Source organism: Schistocerca nitens, chromosome 3 (genome assembly GCF_023898315.1).
Source record: "Schistocerca nitens isolate TAMUIC-IGC-003100 chromosome 3, iqSchNite1.1, whole genome shotgun sequence".
Lineage (NCBI taxonomy): Eukaryota > Metazoa > Arthropoda > Insecta > Orthoptera > Acrididae > Schistocerca > Schistocerca nitens.
In genome coordinates, this window is record NC_064616.1 from 920,274,495 (window position 1) to 920,293,935 (window position 19,441).

Consider the following 19,441-nt stretch of genomic DNA (forward strand, 5'->3'; position numbering starts at 1 on the left):
GCAGAAGATGCAACGTAAACAGGTTTATTGTCAAACCATTTCATTGCAGCTATTTTTTCATCACTCCTTACAACCTGATCAAAAGAACCTCTGCCCTCCCTTTACAAATCTAAATCTCTCTTGAAATTTATAGCCTTTGGAAGACCATTAACCATGGTAGTCCCAGTTGCTGAGATTGGCCCATGAGTTAGGAGACTGTCTAGTAAGGGGACAGATGTAAAGTATCTATCAGTGTATATTAGTGACTCAGGTGGCAAGGAATATGAAAGCTTTAGAAAAACACGCCCTCCAATATCAAGGTTGTCAGGTACTGGAATTTTTCCAGACGTGATATCTTTACCCTTTCCTTGATATAGCAAAACGTCATGTGGTATACCGCTGGATGTAGCTAGCACAAAGTTCTTCAGCCAACTGGGAGAAGTTTACCCCTAACATACTGTATTATTCTTACTTGACCTCTAAACGGTATCATCTACTCATCTACTGGGTGTTACAAAAAGGTACGGCCAAACTTTCAGGAAACATTCCTCACACACAAATAAAGAAAAGACGTTATGTGGACATGTGTCCGGAAACGCTTAATTTCCATGTTAGAGCTCATTTTAGTTTCGTCAGTATGTACTGTACTTCCTCGATTCACCGCCAGTTGGCCCAATTGAAGGAAGGTAATGTTGACTTCGGTGCTTCTGTTGACATGCGACTCATTTCTCTACAGTACTAGCATCAAGCACATCAGTACGTAGCATCAACAGGTTATTGTTCATCACGAACGTGGTTTTGCAGTCAGTGCAATGTTTACAAATGTGGAGTTGGCAGATGCCCATTTGATGTATGGATTAGCACGGGGAATAGCCGTGGCGCGGTACGTTTGTATCGAGAAAGATTTCCAGAACGAAGGTGTCCCGACAGGAAGACGTTCGAAGCAATTGATCGGCATCTTAGGGAGCACGGAACATTCCAGCCTATGACTCGCGACTGGGGAAGACCTAGAACGACGAGGACACCTGCAATGGACGAGGCAATTCTTTGTGCAGTTGACGATAACCCTAATGTCAGCGTCAGAGAAGTTGCTGCTGTACAAGGTAACGTTGACCACGTCACTGTATGGAGAGTGCTACGGGAGAACCAGTTGTTTCCGTACCATGTACACCGTGTGCAGGCACTATCAGCAGTTGATTGGCCTCCACGGATACACTTCTGCGAATGGTTCATCCAACAATGTGTCAATCCTCATTTCAGTGCAAATGTTCTCTTTACGGATGAGGCTTCATTCCAACGTGATCAAACTGTAAATTTTCACAGTCAACATGTGTGGGCTGACGAGAATCTGCACGCAATTGTGCAATCACGTCATCAACACAGATTTTCTGTGAACGTTTGGGCAGACATTTTTGGTGATGTCTTGATTGGGCCCCATGTACTTCCATCTACGCTCAATGGAGCACGTTATCATGATTTCATACGGGATACTCTACCTGTGCTGCTAGAACATGTGCCTTTACAAGTACGACACAACATGTGGTTCATGCACGATGGAGCTCCTACACATTTCAGTCGAAGTGTTCGTACGCTTCTCAACAACAGATTCGGTGACCGATGGATTGGTAGAGGCGGACCAATTCCGTGGCCTCCACGCTCTCCTGACCTCAACTCTCTTGACTTTCATTTATGGGGGCATTTGAAAGCTCTTGTCTACGCAACCCCGGTACCAAATGTAGAGACTCTTCGTGCTCGTATTGTGGACGGCTGTTATACAATACGCCATTCTCCAGGGCTGCATCAGCGCATCAGGGATTCCATGCGACGGAGGGTGGATGCATGTATCCTCGCTAACGGACGACATTTTGAACATATCCTGTAACAAAGTGTTTGAAGTCACACTGGTACATTCTGTTGCTGTGTGTTTCCATTCCATGATTAATGTGATTTGAAGAGAAGTAATAAAATGAGCTCTAACATGGAAAGTAAGCGTTTCCGGACACATGTCCACATAACATATTTTCTTTCTTTCTGTGTGAGGAATGTTTCCTGAAAGTTTGGCCGTACCTTTTTGTAACACCCTGTATACAGGCATGATTTGGTCGGGGATGATTTCGAAATGCATTTCTTAGTCTGTCAAGGAGTGGTCGTATCTTCCAATAAATAAGTGTCACTTCATTTGGTTACCTCTACACTGAACTCATCATTAGAGTACATACCCACAACCACATGTTTACTCGCACCCACATTTAGATTGCATATTACAGACTTCACTTTAATAGGCAAGTTATGCTACAGTAACAGCCCAATGAGTGGTGGTGACGATCGTAATAGTGGGAACTCAGAGTGTGGGAAGAAGAGTTCTTGTCTGTCCTGTTGCTCCTATATATTGTCTGTGTGCCACTGCTGCTACTGTGGTACAGATGGTAGAAATTCAACGTCAGGTAATCCATCAGTTCAACACTGTAGTGAGGTAGACAATGGAAATTCCACATCCGGAAACAGTAGCTGTGTTTTCTGAGCCAACAAATCAGGTAGACCAATTGTGTGCTGCTGCTGTGATGGTGCAGACGGTTGTTGCTTCACTGCATCATCGGGAGCTCCTTGTGGTGCGGAATAAATAATGAATGAAAACACATATAATTAATAATAAAGAGAAATGTGAGAGATGGATGTATTAATAATATTTACATTTAAATGTGAGAGTCTTCTTCTACCGACCTCTATTGCTGCTGCTGACACTTCATGGAGATTGGCCAATATACAGAGCACAAATGACAATTCCATTTCGTGATGATGGATACCATACCCAGGTGAGTCATGGGGTAAGCCACAGCTGGGACTGGTGGTGGGATCAAATCCTGCCAATATTGTAGCTTCCTGCCATTTATTTGTCTTCCAGTTCGACTGGAGAAGTGGGGGATCTTGAAGGTGGGTCATAAATTATGGTAATTAAGATAAGGCCAAAGTACCTTGTCATAAATTAGAATTGCATAAACAAGTGTGCAGTTTGTTTACTTTAGAGTCATAAATTAGCTTAAATAAATACTGTACAGGCTTACTGGACTGTTGCTTGTTTACATAACGAGGCTAGGCTAAGTGGCCAGTATTTTTTTTTCCTTTTTTGAGAACAAGGCACTCTTTGAGGTAGAACTGGAACTACTCCGCCACTGCGGTGTACTGCATACAAGAGTTTCATAGGTGTATTTTATGGAAAATATTATTCTTACAAATAGATATTAATTTTAATTTATTTTGCAGTGGCATACCGGAATAAAATATTCTCACTTTACAAACTACATCACTTTGAATAAAACACTCTAACTTTCTACAACTGTCTGTGCCACTATCATGAGAGTAAAAGGTACATACTGCTGGGACTGGCACAGTGCTTCATTTATATAGGTGTGCCTGTAGCATCTGGAAACTTCCAGACTTCGACAAAGTGATGCACATGTGGAAGGCAAGTTGGGTTGTTCTCAGCAGTTCTGGTCCACCACAGGACTGATGATGTCTGGTTGTGTGATGTGCTGGCACCGCATTTGAAACTCCTGTTCCTGCCTACAATTATCAAGCAAATAATCCATAAAGCCTGGGCGGTGTGGCAGCACATGGCATTAACTTCTTCACAACGTCGTCTTTCATACAAGGCTATTGGAATATCTTACCTGTCTTCCTGAAGCTCACCTGTCTTGGACCATGACTAAGCTTCCAGTATGTATCACACTCTGTCTGATAAATGTAGCACCTAGCTTCGTCACAGTCCAACTCAGGCCATCGTCAGAAAGAGAGAGAAGTTTCTGAAAGACTGGAATGCCAGACGAAATGGTGAAAAAATATTTACGCCGAGCGTCTTCAGACCTCCCGGGCTTTAATTGATTGCCGAAAAGACACTACGAAACATCCCTCTTAGACCACTGTTAATCCAATCAGTTCGCCCACTTACAGAATGGCATACAGCTATCAAGGCTATTAGCACTCAAACTAGGACACCATGAACACCACATTGTTAATGCGCAAGCTTCTGTTGAGATACTCAAGCAAATGAAGATAGGTCACAATGAAATCATGATTAGTTTAGATATGGTGTCACTTTTTACAAGAGTATCGGTGTAAGACACGATGGAAATTTGACCCAACGGTTTCCGCTGGGGACCGTCAAACTGTTCCGTCACGTCCTTAATGACAACGTACTTCTTGTACTGTGGCGAATATTATAAGATGACAGATGGAACAGCGATGGGATCTCCACTGTCTCTGTCTGTCCCGAATTTATATATGGAGCACTTGAGGAGCAGGCTTTGAATTCTGTGAGGTTGTATCCATCTTGCTTTCTACAGTACACTGATGACACCTTCCTTATATGGCCTCACAGTGGAAGCGCACTGCAGCAGTTCATCGATTACGTGAATACTGTCCAATCGAACATTAAATTTTAGTATTGAGTTGTAGAGGGATGGTCATATAACGTTCTTGAATGTTTTAATTGAGCAGTAGGCAGGCAGCCGGTATGTTCATTCACTGTACAGGAAACCAATGCGCGCTGACCAGCACTTGAACGTCAGTAGTTTCAGCCACCCCATACACAGGAAAGCGGTCCTGAACACATAAGTTCACAGGGCATAGAATATTTCTGAAGACAATCACCTACAGTCTGAATTGCAGCATTTGAGACGCATGTTCAGAGAGAAGGATTAGATCAAGGGAGACACTGCAAACGCTGAAAGTGCCATCAACGAAGAACGCCTTGTGAATCGTCATAAGAGATCAAGCTGGCTGCATTTCTGAGTTTCTGTGGAGCAGCGAGCAGCAGAGTGCTGCTGAGTCGTGGACTGAGACCAGTGTTCCAGTTCCCCTCTCCAAGACGTGAGATATATTATGCCCAGTTAAGGATGACGTAGTTCTTTGAGTACCTGGTGTGCACAGCACCATCTTCTGCAAATGCGGCAGGATCTATATAGGTCAAACAGTTAGCATTGGTACTGAGAATTGTACTGCGAAAAAGTTATACAAAGGGAGCTTGAGAAGTCCACTGTAGCTGAACGCTGCCTGGAAATCGGACATAAAATACAATTTGAAAAGTTGAGGACTGGGCTCGTGCATCCTCACATTGGGATTAAAGGTTGTGGCCGAATATAGAATAAATAGTAACAGTTTTAGCCGCGAACAGGGGTACACATTTAGCAAGGCATGTTTGAGGGAGCTTTGGATATCGAACAAAAGCAAAGACAGGTGCGTGACGCTCGTAGGGTAGCAGCGCTCGCCCCTCGCCCCACCTGATGTCATCGCTCATGCAACAAGTCAGAGTTGCTGTGAGCTCCTCAACTCGCCTTCACTGCATGCATCGCTTCATCCCTCGCCGGAGGGTTCCAGGCTCTGCAGTCTTGCTTATATAAGTGGAACACTGTGCCAGCTCAAGCAATCGACGGTTTTTACTCCCAATAATGATGGTGCAGACAGCCATCAAAAGCTTGAGCAGTTTATTCAAATTTATACATGGAGCACCTGAGGAGCAAACATTGATTTCTGTGACGTTGTATCCGTCTTGATTCCTACAGTACATTGATGACATATTCCTGATATGGCCTCACAGTGAAAGTGCACTTCATCAAATCAATCGTCCATATGAGTGGTGTCCAACCAAACGATAAATTTACTATTTAGTTGGAGAAATGGTTCAAATGGCTCTGAGCACTATGGGACTAACATCTGAGGTCATCAGTCCCGTAGAACTTAGAACTACTTAAACCTAACTAACCTAAGGACATCACACACATCCATGCCCGAGGCAGGATTGGAACCTGCGATCGTAGCAGCAGCGCGGTTCCAGACTGAAGCGCCTAGAACCGCTCGGCCACACCGGCCGGCTTAGTTGTAGAGGTATGGTCATCTAGCGTTCTTGGATGTTTTAGTTCAGCAGTAAGTGAGCGGCTGGCGTGGTCATTCAGTCTACATACAGGAAACAGTGTGTGTAAAAAGAGAATATTTTCTTTAATCATGATTTCTGACCGTCAAAAAGAATAACGCATTAAGAATAATACAGCTCACCAAACTATCCACCATTACAGACAATGATGTCTCTGCCCAGGGTCAAGATACACTCCTGGAAATTGAAATAAGAACACCGTGAATTCATTGTCCCAGGAAGGGGAAACTTTATTGACACATTCCTGGGGTCAGATACATCACATGATCACACTGACAGAACCACAGGCACATAGACACAGGCAACAGAGCATGCACAATGTCGGCACTAGTACAGTGTATATCCACCTTTTGCAGCAATGCAGGCTGCTATTCTCCCATGGAGACGATCGTAGAGATGCTGGATGCAGTCCTGTGGAACGGCTTGCCATGCCATTTCCAACTGGCGCCTCAGTTGGACCAGCGTTCGTGCTGGACGTGCAGACCGCGTGAGACGACGCTTCATCCAGTCCCAAACATGCTCAATGGTAGACAGATCCGGAGATCTTGCTGGCCAGGGTAGTTGACTTACACCTTCTAGAGCACGTTGGGTGGCACGGGATACATGCGGACGTGCATTGTCCTGTTGGAACAGCAAGTTCCCTTGCCGGTCTAGGAATGGTAGAACGATGGGTTCGATGACGGTTTGGATGTACCGTGCACTATTCAGTGTCCCCTCGACGATCACCAGTGGTGTACGGCCAGTGTAGGAGATCGCTCCCCACACCATGATGCCGGGTGTCGGCCCTGTGTGCCTCGGTCGTATGCAGTCCTGATTGTGGCGCTCACCTGCACGGCGCCAAACACGCATACGACCATCATTGGCACCAAGGCAGAAGCGACTCTCATCGCTGAAGACGACACGTCTCCATTCGTCTCTCCATTCACGCCTGTCGCGACACCACTGGAGGCGGGCTGCACGATGTTGGGGCGTGAGCGGAAGACGGCCTAACGGTGTGCGGGACCGTAGCCCAGCTTCATGGAGACGGTTGCGAATGGTCCTCGCCGATACCCCAGGAGCAAAAGTGTCCCTAATTTGCTGGGAAGTGGCGGTGCGGTCCCCTACGGCACTGCGTAGGATCCTACGGTCTTGGCGTGCATCCGTGCGTCGCTGCGGTCCGGTCCCAGGTCGATGGGCACGTGCACCTTCCGCCGACCACTGGCGACAACATCGATGTACTGTGGAGACCTCACGCCCCACGTGTTGAGCAATTCGGCGGTACGTCCACCCGGCCTCCCGCATGCCCACTATACGCCCTCGCTCAAAGTCCGTCAACTGCACATACGGTTCACGTCCACGCTGTCGCGGCATGCTACCAGTGTTAAAGACTGCGATGGAGCTCCGTATGCCACGGCAAACTGGCTGACACTGACGGCGGCGGTGCACAAATGCTGCGCAGCTAGCGCCATTCGACGGCCAACACCGCGGTTCCTGGTGTGTCCGCTGTGCCGTGCATGTGATCATTGCTTGTACAGCCCTCTCGCAGTGTCCGGAGCAAGTATGGTGGGTCTGAGACACCGGTGTCAATGTGTTCTTTTTTCCATTTCCAGGAGTGTATATGGACACAAACATGAAGAAAAACTACTAGAAACGGCTGAAATTGAAATTTTCTTTGTATGCCATGTTTCGCTGAGTACTACTCTACCGTGCGTACTGCATCCAGAAAAATTAATAGAGAATACCAGTAGACAAATGTTACCAACCCATGATTTACTAATGTCTCTATGATCAGTTTTATCAAATTATGTTACTAAATTATTAGAACAAGAATTAAGGAGAAGAAGCACTGCGCTGCCTAAACTCATCCTGCATTGCCGGTAAGTGCACCTGCAAGCGATTCAATTACAGATGGCTACCTATAGTCTGTTCAAAATTACTTTAGAGTTGGCAGCTATGAAGGAAGTTGTAAGGGAGGCATGGCACACATTCAACCAAATCCCACAAGAGCTATAGCCGCAGGTGACAGGCCTTCACTTACTTCACTACAACATTCCCAGCTGATGGTATGCTGCACTTTCAGGCAGCTTGCGGTCCCACGAGATGGTTCATTGCGCACTGAGAATTTGCTTCTTTTCATTCCTTACAGTTCTGAGGTTAATATTTTATCTGTTATTGCTAGTGTTTGTTGTGTGTTGTGCGTTGCTTAACACTGTCAGCAGCCAGTTCATCAAATGGTTTCTTTTTTTTCGAAATCTTATGGGACTCAACTGCTAAGGCCACACACCCATGCCTGAGGGAGGACTCGAACCTCCGCCAGGACCAGCCACACAGTCCATGACTGCAGCGCCCTAGACCGCTCGGCTAATCTCGTGCGACAAATGTTATTCATTAGAAATGTTCAACATTGCTGTCTTGGCAGGCGGATTGCTGTATGAAGTCATGTAAGAGAAATGGTTTCCATGGTATGTTGCTACACTGCCAAAAATAATTATCCCTCATAATGGTAGAAGCGGAATAAGGGAGTACTAGTGCATTTTGTTTGTGTGGGCAAACATACTTTCAGGGAAAAATTATCCCCCTCCCCCTCAACCTATCGTTATGCTAATTGATTTATGGCCCCTTGGGGATACCTGTTGTTATGCTAATTGATTTATTATCCCTGAGGATAATCTATCCTTCTGAGAAACCCCCCAGTGCTCCCCCTCCCGCTCCTCCTCCTCCTCCTCCTCCTCATCCTCATCCTCATCCTCCCCCAATCACGTGGGAAAAGGGATTGTCACCCCATCCCCTCCACAGTTTAGTTCTAAGCTACCTTTCCCCCTCCTGGAAAATTCCCCACCTTTCCCACCACCACCCTCCCCTCCCCCACTTCCCTTCCCTTCCCGCCACTTCTGAATTGGCGGGAAAAAGACACAGTCTGTGCTGACGTGCTGGAGAGAAAGAATCTCGTGACATGACATTCAAATCAATAACAATTACGTTGCTGAGAATATACTGTTTATTTATAAACTTCCATTAATATATTCTCTGTTTCATCGGTTTGTGGAGGACAGGATGTCTGCCCCTATCTGTGAATTGGCAGCAAAAAGGCTGGAGAGGAAGGTGCTGTTTTTATTTTTGGCATCAAATGTGCTCAATTGTCTGGATGTTGTGTTGGACAGATAGGAGTTTAATATGTGTATTACTCGTAAGCATACAGCTGAGGATTGTGTCCACAGCTTCCTACATGAGGAGTGGAAGGAGGTGATAATCCACAAATGCAGGGGCAATACTTTTCAGCAAATAATGGTGATGCAGCAATATGGGCTGACGATGCATTTCTCAACTCATGTTATCTATTGCCTGTGATGGAGCTGTTTGTGTTTATTGAAATGGCCAGTCGGTCCACGGAAAACATCGGTGAAATGGTCACACAACAAAATAAGATATCGCGAGAGAAACATCAATGAAACTGCCCTAATCACACAGTCCAGAATGTTGCCTCTACCTCGAAAAACGCTTTGTAAATGGCTTGATCATAATGAAATGTTACGACAAAAACTTTGAACTACACATACTAAAATTCTGAAGAAGAAGAAAGAGCATGTTCTTGGCATGAAATAGTCCATTTTCGCGACCCAATCAAACTAATTATTTAACAATTTACAGGAGTCAAATAGATCGCTTAAAACACTCACCGCCATCTTACGATGATTCTTCTTTGTAATAAAGCATATTTGCAACGTTTGAGAATCACATATACGTTTTGCAAATCAAGCCGTCTGGAGAAAACAGTGGAAGGACCGATTTGTGTTGTGTAAGGCTTCCAGAGATTATTACCGTCAATAATAACTCGGCACATTGTGAGTCTTTGTCGGGCAAGCACATTCATGCCCGAGAACCGCCACAACTGTAGGCCTGGGAGCGGCTGTGTAACACTTTCCGTCCAATTTCGAATGGTATTGTGGACTAGGGCACACAGCAATGTGAACATACACTCTCACACGTGGGATGACAGGGGCGGCTGAAATTGGGAGAGGGAGGGAAGGTGGCGGACTGTGGGTGCACTGTAGGATAATGCAGCAAAATAACACCCTGAAAAAAAAATTTAAATGAATATCGTGCATCCTTTCTCTACAGTAGGTTAGAACAAACTGAGCCTTTTTCTTGTCAGTTGACAAGAGGGTGATGGGGGAACTGGAGGGGGGAAGGGGGGGGGAAACACCTTGGCGTACAGGTCTCAGGTGCAGGTGTTAGCCGGCCGGAGTGGCCGAGCGGTTGTAGGCTCTGCAGTCTGGAACCGCGTAACCGCTACGGTCGCAGGTTCGAATCCTGCCTCGGGCATGGATGTGTGTGATGTCCTTAGGTTAGTTAGGTTTAAGTAGTTCTAAGTTCTAGGGGACTTATGACCTCAAAAGTTCAGTCCCATAGTGCTCAGAGCCATTTGAACCATATTTTGTGCAGGTGTTACAACAGGAAGTAACAACTTGACAGAGGGCATATATGATTTCCCTAATATCGAACATCAGAGGATACTCATTTCTGTGGCCGCTGGAATGTGAGATCAAAGGGAGCCGCCGCCCTGCGGCAGCTGGCTGATTGAGCGGCGGCACTTGTGGCGCCCTCTAGACGGCTGAATACTGAACTGACCAGTATGCCAGTTGGCAGCACCGGTGCTTGGTGGTGCATGGACTATGGATAGCACATGAAGGAGGGTTCTTGTGTTCTCAAACGTCGGTACATAGACGATCTTGGATTTGTTTAGTGCTATGATCTCTTTATGCGAGAAATTTAATTACTTGATGTGCAAAATGTATATATGGTTCTCAGACTTGAAAATATGCTTGATGACAAAGAAGAATCCTCATAAAATGGTGGTGAGTGTTTAAAGCGATCTATTTGACTCCTGTAAATTGTTAGACAATTAATTTGATTTGGTAGAGAAAATGGACTATTTCCCGCCAAGAACAAGTGCTTCCTTCTTCTTCAAAATTTTTGTATGGGTAGCTCGTAGCTTTTCTCGTAATATACCGTTACAATCAAGACATTACAAAGCGTTTTCCGAGATATAGGCGACTTTTTCGACTATGTGATTAGAGCAGTTTCATTGATGTTTTTCTCGCGATATCTTGTTTCGTTGTATGACCATTTCACCGATGTTTTTCGTGGACTGACTGCTCATTTCAGTAAACACAAATAGCTCCAGCACGGGCAATAGATAACATGAGTTGAGAAATGCATCGTCAGCCCATATTGCTGCATCACCATTATTTGCTGAAAAGTATTGCCCCTGCATTTGTGGATTATCACCTCCTTCCATTCCTCATGTAGGAAGCTATGGACACAATCCTCAGCTGTATGCTTATGAGTAACACACATATTAAACTCCTATCAGTCGCCGGCCGGTGTGGCCGAGCGGTTATAGGCGCTTCAGTCTCGAACTGCGCGACCGCTACGGTCGCAGGTTCGAATCCTGCCTCGAGCATGGATGTGTGTGATGTCCTTAGGTTAGTTAGGTTTAAGTAGTTCTAAGTTCTAGTGGACTGATGACCTCAGATGTTAAGTCCCATAGTGCTCAGAGCCATTCTTTCCTATCTGTCCAACACAACATCCAGTCAATTGAGCACATTTCCTGCCAAAAATAAAGACAGCGCCTTCCTCTCCAGCCTTTTTCCTGCCACTTCACAGATGGAGGAAGGTGGCGGGGTCAGACATCATGTCCTCCACAAACCGATGAAACAGAGAATATATTAATGGAAGTTTGTAAATAAACAGTATATTCTCAGCAACATAATTGTTATTGATTTGAATGTCATGTCGTGAGATTCTTCCTCTCCAGCAGCTCAGCATAGACTGAATCTTTTTCCCATCAGTTCACAAGTGGTGGGAGGGAACTGGTTGTTGGGAAGTTATGGATGGTGATGGGAGAGGTGAAGGGAGGGCTGGATGATTTTCCAGGAGGGGAAAAGGTGGCTCAGAACTAAACTGTGGAGGGGAGGGCAGTGCAATGCTCTTTTCCTGAGCAGTGGGGGAGGGGAAGGGGGAAGAGAAGGAGGGGGAGAGTGGGGGCTTCTCAGTAAGATGAATTATCCCCAGGCGTCATAATCAATTAGCATAACAATAGGTATCTGTAAGGTGTGAAAATCAATTAGCATAACAAAAAAATGGTTCAAATGGCTCTGAGCACTATGGGACTTAACATCTTAGGTCATCAGTCCCCTAGAACTTAGAACTACTTAAACCTAACTAACCTAAGGACATCACACACATCCATGCCCGTGGCAGGATTCGAACCTGCGACCGTAGCAGTCCCGCGGTTCCAGACTGCAGCGCCTAGAATCGCACGGCCACCGCGGCCGGCTAATTAGCATAACAATATATTGTTGGGGGAGGGGGATAAGGTATACCCTGAAGGTATGCAATCTGTATAAATAAAGTGCGTCAAATGTTCAAATGTGTGTGAATTCCTAAGGGACCAAACTGCTGAGGTCATCGGTCCCTAGACTAACGCACTACTTAAACTAACTTATGCTAAGAACAACACACACACACCCGTGCCCGAGAAAGGACTCGTACCTCCGGCGAGAGGGACCGCGCAATCAGTGATATGTCGCCTCTAACTGCGCGGCCAGTCTGTGCGGCCAAAGTGCTTCAACCCACTACTGATGACACCAACCATTCTGTTGTTGACGACATGCCTACTGTGGCAAAGCAAAAGGAGGGCATGATTAGCTTCAGCATCGAAATGACAAAGTATATGAGAGATTTAAAAAGTTTGAGCATATGGAGTTCACATCTCTCCAAAAACCACAGTTCCAAATATATGAAATCGACAAGCTTGCAAAACGATATAGGCATATAGTCATCGGGTGGCCACCTTGTAACCACCACTTCACCCAAATATATAGCTACATTGTCGTAAACATTTAAAAAATTATGCTGCCTGCAGTTGAGGCACTCACCAGCGATTCTGTTATGAAAGTCAACTCTGAAGTTTGGAAGAAAGCCAGCAATTAAACACAGGAAATCATGGAAAAAGCAAGCCAGAATGAATCTATTTTTTATAAAAAAAATGTTACAGGAAATGATACGCATGCATGTCCGAAGGAACACTGCATCGTAATTTGGAATAACGCAGGCACTGTAGTATCGTATTTATCCGCCGACTCTGGGAAAGCGACTTTCAAATAAAATGACTCCCCTGTACAGGGATATATATATATATATATATATATATATATATATATATATATATTGATTTAATTAGTAAGATATGCATCCCTCACTCTCACCATCAGACAACGTCTGTGAGTTACATGAAATGTGTTCACAGTCGCGAATATGGGCAACCATGAGTTGTATAATGGAATGACGACAATGAAACTTTGTGCGGAACTGGGACTCGAAACCGGATTTCCCACTTATAGCGAGCGGTCACCTTACCATGAGGCTACCGAAGGACGACTCACACTCATACACAAACTCCCATATGTCTTCAATCATGTGTCTACAATCTGTACTCGTACATCCATTATATATATATATATATATATATATATATATATATATATATATATATATATATAAGGTGACCGCTCGCTATAAGTGGGAAATCCGGTTTCGAGTCCCGGTTCCGTACAAAGTTTCATTGTCGTCATTCCATTATGCAACTCATGGTTGCCCATATTCGCAACTGTGAACACATTTCATGTAATTCACAGACGTTGTCTGATGGTGAGTGTGAGGGATACATATCTTACAAGTTGGCATCCCACACGTCCTCAATAGGACCTAGACGCATCGTATCCGCAAAGCATTCACGCAATGTCAGCTACCGTAAGCAGCCAAAATGTGTTCGACACTTTTACCCAAATCGCTTAACACAGGGGCTCCCAAACTTTTCCTCTGGCGGAACACCCTGAGAATCCTGGTACGCTGACGGGATACCTTGTTTATTTTGAAGGTTACCAAAAATTTTATTTAATTTATTCAAAATGGTTCAAATGGCTCTGAGCACTATGGGACTTAACATCTATGGTCATCAGTCCCCTAGAACTTAGAACTACTTAAACCTAACTAACCTAAGGACATCACACAACACCCAGTCATCACGAGGCAGAGAAAATCCCTGACCCCGCCGGGAATCGAACGCGGGAACCCGGGCGTGGGAAGCGAGAACGCTACCGCACGACCACGAGCTGCGGACTTTTTTATTTATTACCGCAGTTGTAAGTCGTAAGTAACAGCACAGAACTCGGAATAAAATTTTAAAAATAATTACTATCTTCAAAATGTCAAAAACCGCCATGTTGTTGATAGCACCTATTCACTTCCCGCTGAACACCAGTTTTCTGTGGAACACAGTTTGGAAAACCCTGGCTTAAGGTAAATTTCGGTGTCATTCGTTTGCAACGGTTCGACTTACTTCCTTCCCAATCCTCTCCCAGTCCCCGTTGTTATTCGACTCTGATGACCTCGTTGTCGGCATAACGTTAATCCCTAATCTTCCTTTCTCCCATGTACATTATGCAGATACAAATATCTGCATACAAATATCTAGTTCCTAAGTCACAATAATATTAAAACTGAATCTGAAATCCTTTTTTACTGACATCTCATTGCCTGTTATGTAATGTCACAGGAAAGTGACATTTTAGGAGTGTAGGCTACAGTAACGAAGAACTAACAATTTATGACCAACAATATAAATGAAACTGAGCATGTTAAAAAAAAGTGCCTGCTGTCTGAAGGAAGTTCATAAACACGCAAGATACAGTAGTTCCAGCCTTTGATACTCTTTCTAAAACGTTTTGTAGCAGTGTGTAAGGTTTAATAAACCTAAGGGTATTCTGCTTAAAAATACTTATTATTATTGTTGCGCTTCCCAAAAATACAACTTAACTGCACATTACCGATAACTAATAGCCTCACGTCTTATGAAGTACACTTTCATTTAATTTTTGAAATAATGTAGCACGCCACCACCACATCTCCTCTGTTTTACGTAATACTTTTTCTTACTTAAAATGATGCTGGAGCGAAACGTTTTGCTTATACACTCTATATCCATGTCTAATTAGGTAATTTCTTCCGACAGGTGATAATTGTAACTGCAGCGTATCGTCTGAACATCTTCGGCTTCTTGGCACTCGGCAACGGACTGTCACCAGGGAATTATGGTCTTCACGATCAAGTTGCAGCCCTCGACTGGGTGAAAGGAAAAATATCGGCATTTGGTGGATCTGCAAGCGATGTGTGCATCTTTGGCCACGGTGCTGGAGGAATAAGCGTAGGACTTCACACAATCTCTCCACTGTCTTCTGGGAAATTCGCACGTGCAATTGCTATGAGTGGAAATGCCTTAGTGCCGACGGCGGTAACGAGGAGTAAAACACAGGAGGTCCTGGAATCTCTGGCAGAGAGATTCGCCTGCCGGTCTGCTTCCCGTTCAGACCTACTGCCGTGCTTAAGAAATGCCCCGACGTCACCACTTGCTGCACATGCCAGTTTGTTTCAGTGGGGGCCAGTGGTCGATGCAGACGCAAATGCAAGTACAGCCTTCTTGCCAAAGGAACCAAAGGAACTTCTTGAAGATGGACAATTTAAACAGGTATTTACATATTTCCGCGAAAGATTGTAAATTTAAAATCAAGATTTCCATATATCGTGATAAATATTATAATTTCAGACTTTTACCATATTCTGAAACAAAAAACACATGAATCGTAAAACTAAATGTTAAATATATCGTCAGACCTCCAACGCACACACTCTCAAGTGTTATCCACTGCCAGTAATATTCAAATCGTATACTGTCATATGACGAGGACCATTTGAGAGGTTAGTTCCATAACACAGAAATATTGGTAGCCTGTCACTTTAAAGTGAGATCTTTCTCGTGGGGAGTTATACAATTTATAACTGACCTTTCAAACGTTTTCATTTTGCAATTGTGGGTTTCAGGGTGAATTATGACGTCATCAGAAAAAATACAAATGCAAAATCTTCAGGAGGCGGGTTTATCGCTATCATTTACTTGTGATGCCAGCACAACGCTCATGACTGGTTATCCTGTCCTCCTCGCCCCCTCTCCCCTCCTCTCTCTCTCTCTCTCTCTCTCTCTCTCTCTCTCTCTTTCTCTCTCTCTAAAACACACACACACACACAAACCAGAGACAAAGAGAGAGAATCAGAGAGAAACAGAGAGAGAGAGAGAGAAGGAATAACAACACAAAACTTCTGAATGGACTTAAAGAAATAGTTCATTAAAGCAGATAGAGTTTTTGTTGAATTTCATTAGGCTGGCACAAATTCCTGTGTAAGTTTACTTCCCTCAACAACTCTCACTAGATTAGCGTCCGATTTTCCTGTGCAAGGTTCGATATCTTATAAAAGGATGTTTTTATCTCGATGACCTCCAAGTGTGCCCTCTAAGCACAGGATTAAGTCTGGTTAAACAGCATTGAAGATTAGCAAGATCCTGATGAAAATGAAAAACTTTTAAGTAAGATATGTTTTTATGTGTCTGGGATCAAACCATTCAACTGGGCCTCATACTTCTACCACAGTACTTTGTATCACTACATTCTACCGATAGTATGGATGTAAACCTCATAACCAATTATACAATGACTTAAATACTACCAGTTGTGCATCTCAGAACATAGGTCTGTCTGATACATTCTAACATCGATACTGCTGAGAATTTTTGGTAGTCATATAATGGTTTCACTTCTATTATGATACTATGGCACACAGTATTCTGAAGCTAATTTAATTATGTTACTGTCAGTGATTTCCTTAGAGACATTGTTATATAAATCACTTCATTATACTTTATGAGATGAAGTAATGCTATAATGAACTAAGTGACACACGTCTGAAATTGAAGAAATCATACTATTTTTCACATCATCATAAATGTAGAAACTTTAGTAACAATGACTTATGAATTCACAAATGATATACTAAAGTGTACAATAACCTTTTCAGGTTGACTTTATGACTGGATACACCAACATGGAAGATGCACTGCTTCATTCAGATATTGAGGAAATGGATAAGGGTTTAACTCAAGAACGGTTTTATTCATTCCTATCAGACATGGTTCAGCAGGAATCAAGTGAAAGTAACAACAATGAGACCTGTGTAATAAATGACCAATACATAATTGAGTCTGTTTCATTTTTTTACAGACCATATCCACAAACCTCAGACACAACACTTCTAAGGGATCGATACATGGATTTAATGACTGAAAGAAATTATGGGGCAGGTGCATATTTACAAGCATTAAAACTCAGCAAAGTAGGATCAACATATTTCTACAGATTTGATTATAAACCAAAACACAGTTTGGTGCCAATTAAAGAGTGGGTTAAGGTACCACACAGATTTGATCTTCCTTTCGTATGGGGAATGCCATACTGGCCCAACCTTGCATCTTCAATAGTGTGGTATGGAGGTGATCGTAAAATATCTGATGTAGTAATGAACCTCTGGACAAATTTTGCAAAGAATTCTAATCCTATACAAAATACGCTCAACATTAAGTGGGAAGCTTTTACTGAAGAAAAACCTGGTGTGATGATTCTAGATCGTTTCTTTAACATGAGTGATGGAACGAACATTGACTACAAAGGTTTTGAATTCTGGAATAATTATTATCCTGTAGTAGTGCAGGCTGCTACACAGTGCTGTATCTTCAACAACACTGCGACTAAGTTTCATGAAAATATCATTCCAAATAAAATTAAACTTCTACTAGTTGGGATATCATATTTAGTCATGAGATAAAACATACAAAAATATGAAATGTAAAATGTATGTATCAAGTGAATAATTTCTCAAAAATAAAGAAAGAACTGTGTTAATAAGAAATAAGTGTATTGTTATCTGTACAATTAACCCTAGCTGGAAATGTTTTGCTCAGTTATCCCTGGAATTATAAATTTCAATTATTTTTATCCATTAAGACCAAACTGTGTGCTAAAATGAGACTTCGCTCTAGGCTCCTGAGTTTTCTGAGCAGTTCCCATCATACTGAACCATGTGCACCTCACAGACTGACTCAAACTTTCACTTTAGCTTTGACAAGTGCCAGAATTTGAGTTCCAATGCAGCACAGTTACACAATCTGAAATACTTTCAAACAGTAAACACAGTGTATTCCAAACCAAGAATAATGTAATTTAATCTTACTTCTTCAGTAATGTCCTACCTGAACGTAAAACATATAACTTTACGCTGTATCAAAGTCGCAAACAAATAATAAAATTTAACGTAATATACAGCAGTATGTCTAGAATCAAAGCAAATTTTATGTCGTTCCAGCATTGTCCCATCCTGTTTATGCTTATATGTAGTTGAACAGAGAGTGCAAGTTATTTTAAACTGTACCTATAGGGTATAACTACAAATTAAATTAACTGTGAAAGTCTGTTCTGGCACTATGCACATAATGTGAATTAATTTTTCTGACCCGCAGTTTTGATTAATATTTGAAAAGAATGGCCATTGAAGATATACTACGGTGAATATGATTAAACTTTCACTACCTAGCCAGTGTAGGCGGAAGACTATTTACCGAATCGGTACCCAACTAGGAATGGTGTTCAGATTCTGCGCTGCAGGATTTGCATTGTTAGTTGTGTTAGTGTCATGACTTGCCGTTAGGTGATATTACTGGTACGGCGACGAAGGGTTGAAACACAAGCATCGAAGTGAATTAGGCTACAGTCACAGTCGACATGGATCTGCACGGGGTGAGCAGGGCTTTAGTCGTAAAGCCGTTTTATCAAGATAAGAGCAATAGTACTGCTGCTTTTCGTGAGTATCGATTCATTAAGGGAATACGGCGACAGCTGAACACTCCATGGTCCACCGTTCGAAAAGCGCTGCGAACAGTTGTCAAACGGTATCTCTAGCGCACTAGGCTATCCTGGATGCAAATCGTCGTCACACTGAGCAACGATCGTGGTGCACAAGAAACAAATGTTTTGCTCTCATGTGGAAATTAAAATATGTTTCTTTCGATGGTTTATTCGCTATTTCTCATCTCTATGTCCTTATAAATGTTTCAACAAAGTTTCATGGTCCTTCGATCATTAGTTTTTTCATGGGAGACCTCTAAAGCAGCGACGGTTAAATTATAACCACCCTGTATGTTCTGACACATACCGTACGTACTGGGGTAGACAGACAAATGGAAACACCGGAAACATAACACATTACCATGCCTAAAAGATACAGGAAACCAGTTGGCATTCCAATCTCGTTCCAGTCCTCTAGGCATGTATAGCATGTAAGTCCTATATCGTTTTCAAGGGGATCTTACACCATTCTTCCCGCAAAATAATGTCAATCTCAGGAATGACGATGAAGGTAGTAGCGATCTTGCACCCTTCTCTCCAAAGCAGGCCACAAAGGCTCAATAATATTGAGATCTGGTGATTATTGGGGCCATGGCAGCTGCGACAAAAGAGATGTGTGTAAAGAGGGATGCAGTCGTCTTGGAACACAGAATGACCATTCGAGAACACACGTTGTACCATGAGATGGACCAGATCAGCCAAAATA

General features: G+C 43.3%; 1 protein-coding gene across 1 annotated transcript in view; it reads left to right on the forward strand.

Annotated features, from left to right (window-relative positions):
* The window catches only part of LOC126249485 (cocaine esterase), a 128,640-nt gene extending 110,981 nt beyond the window's left edge, over positions 1-17,659 (forward strand). The window contains exons 3-4 of the mRNA XM_049951138.1: positions 14,961-15,473; positions 16,856-17,659. Coding sequence (XP_049807095.1) covers positions 14,961-15,473; positions 16,856-17,659 — 1,317 coding nt within the window. The remainder of the gene's footprint in view (positions 1-14,960; positions 15,474-16,855) is intronic.
* The last annotated feature ends 1,782 nt before the right edge of the window (positions 17,660-19,441 follow it).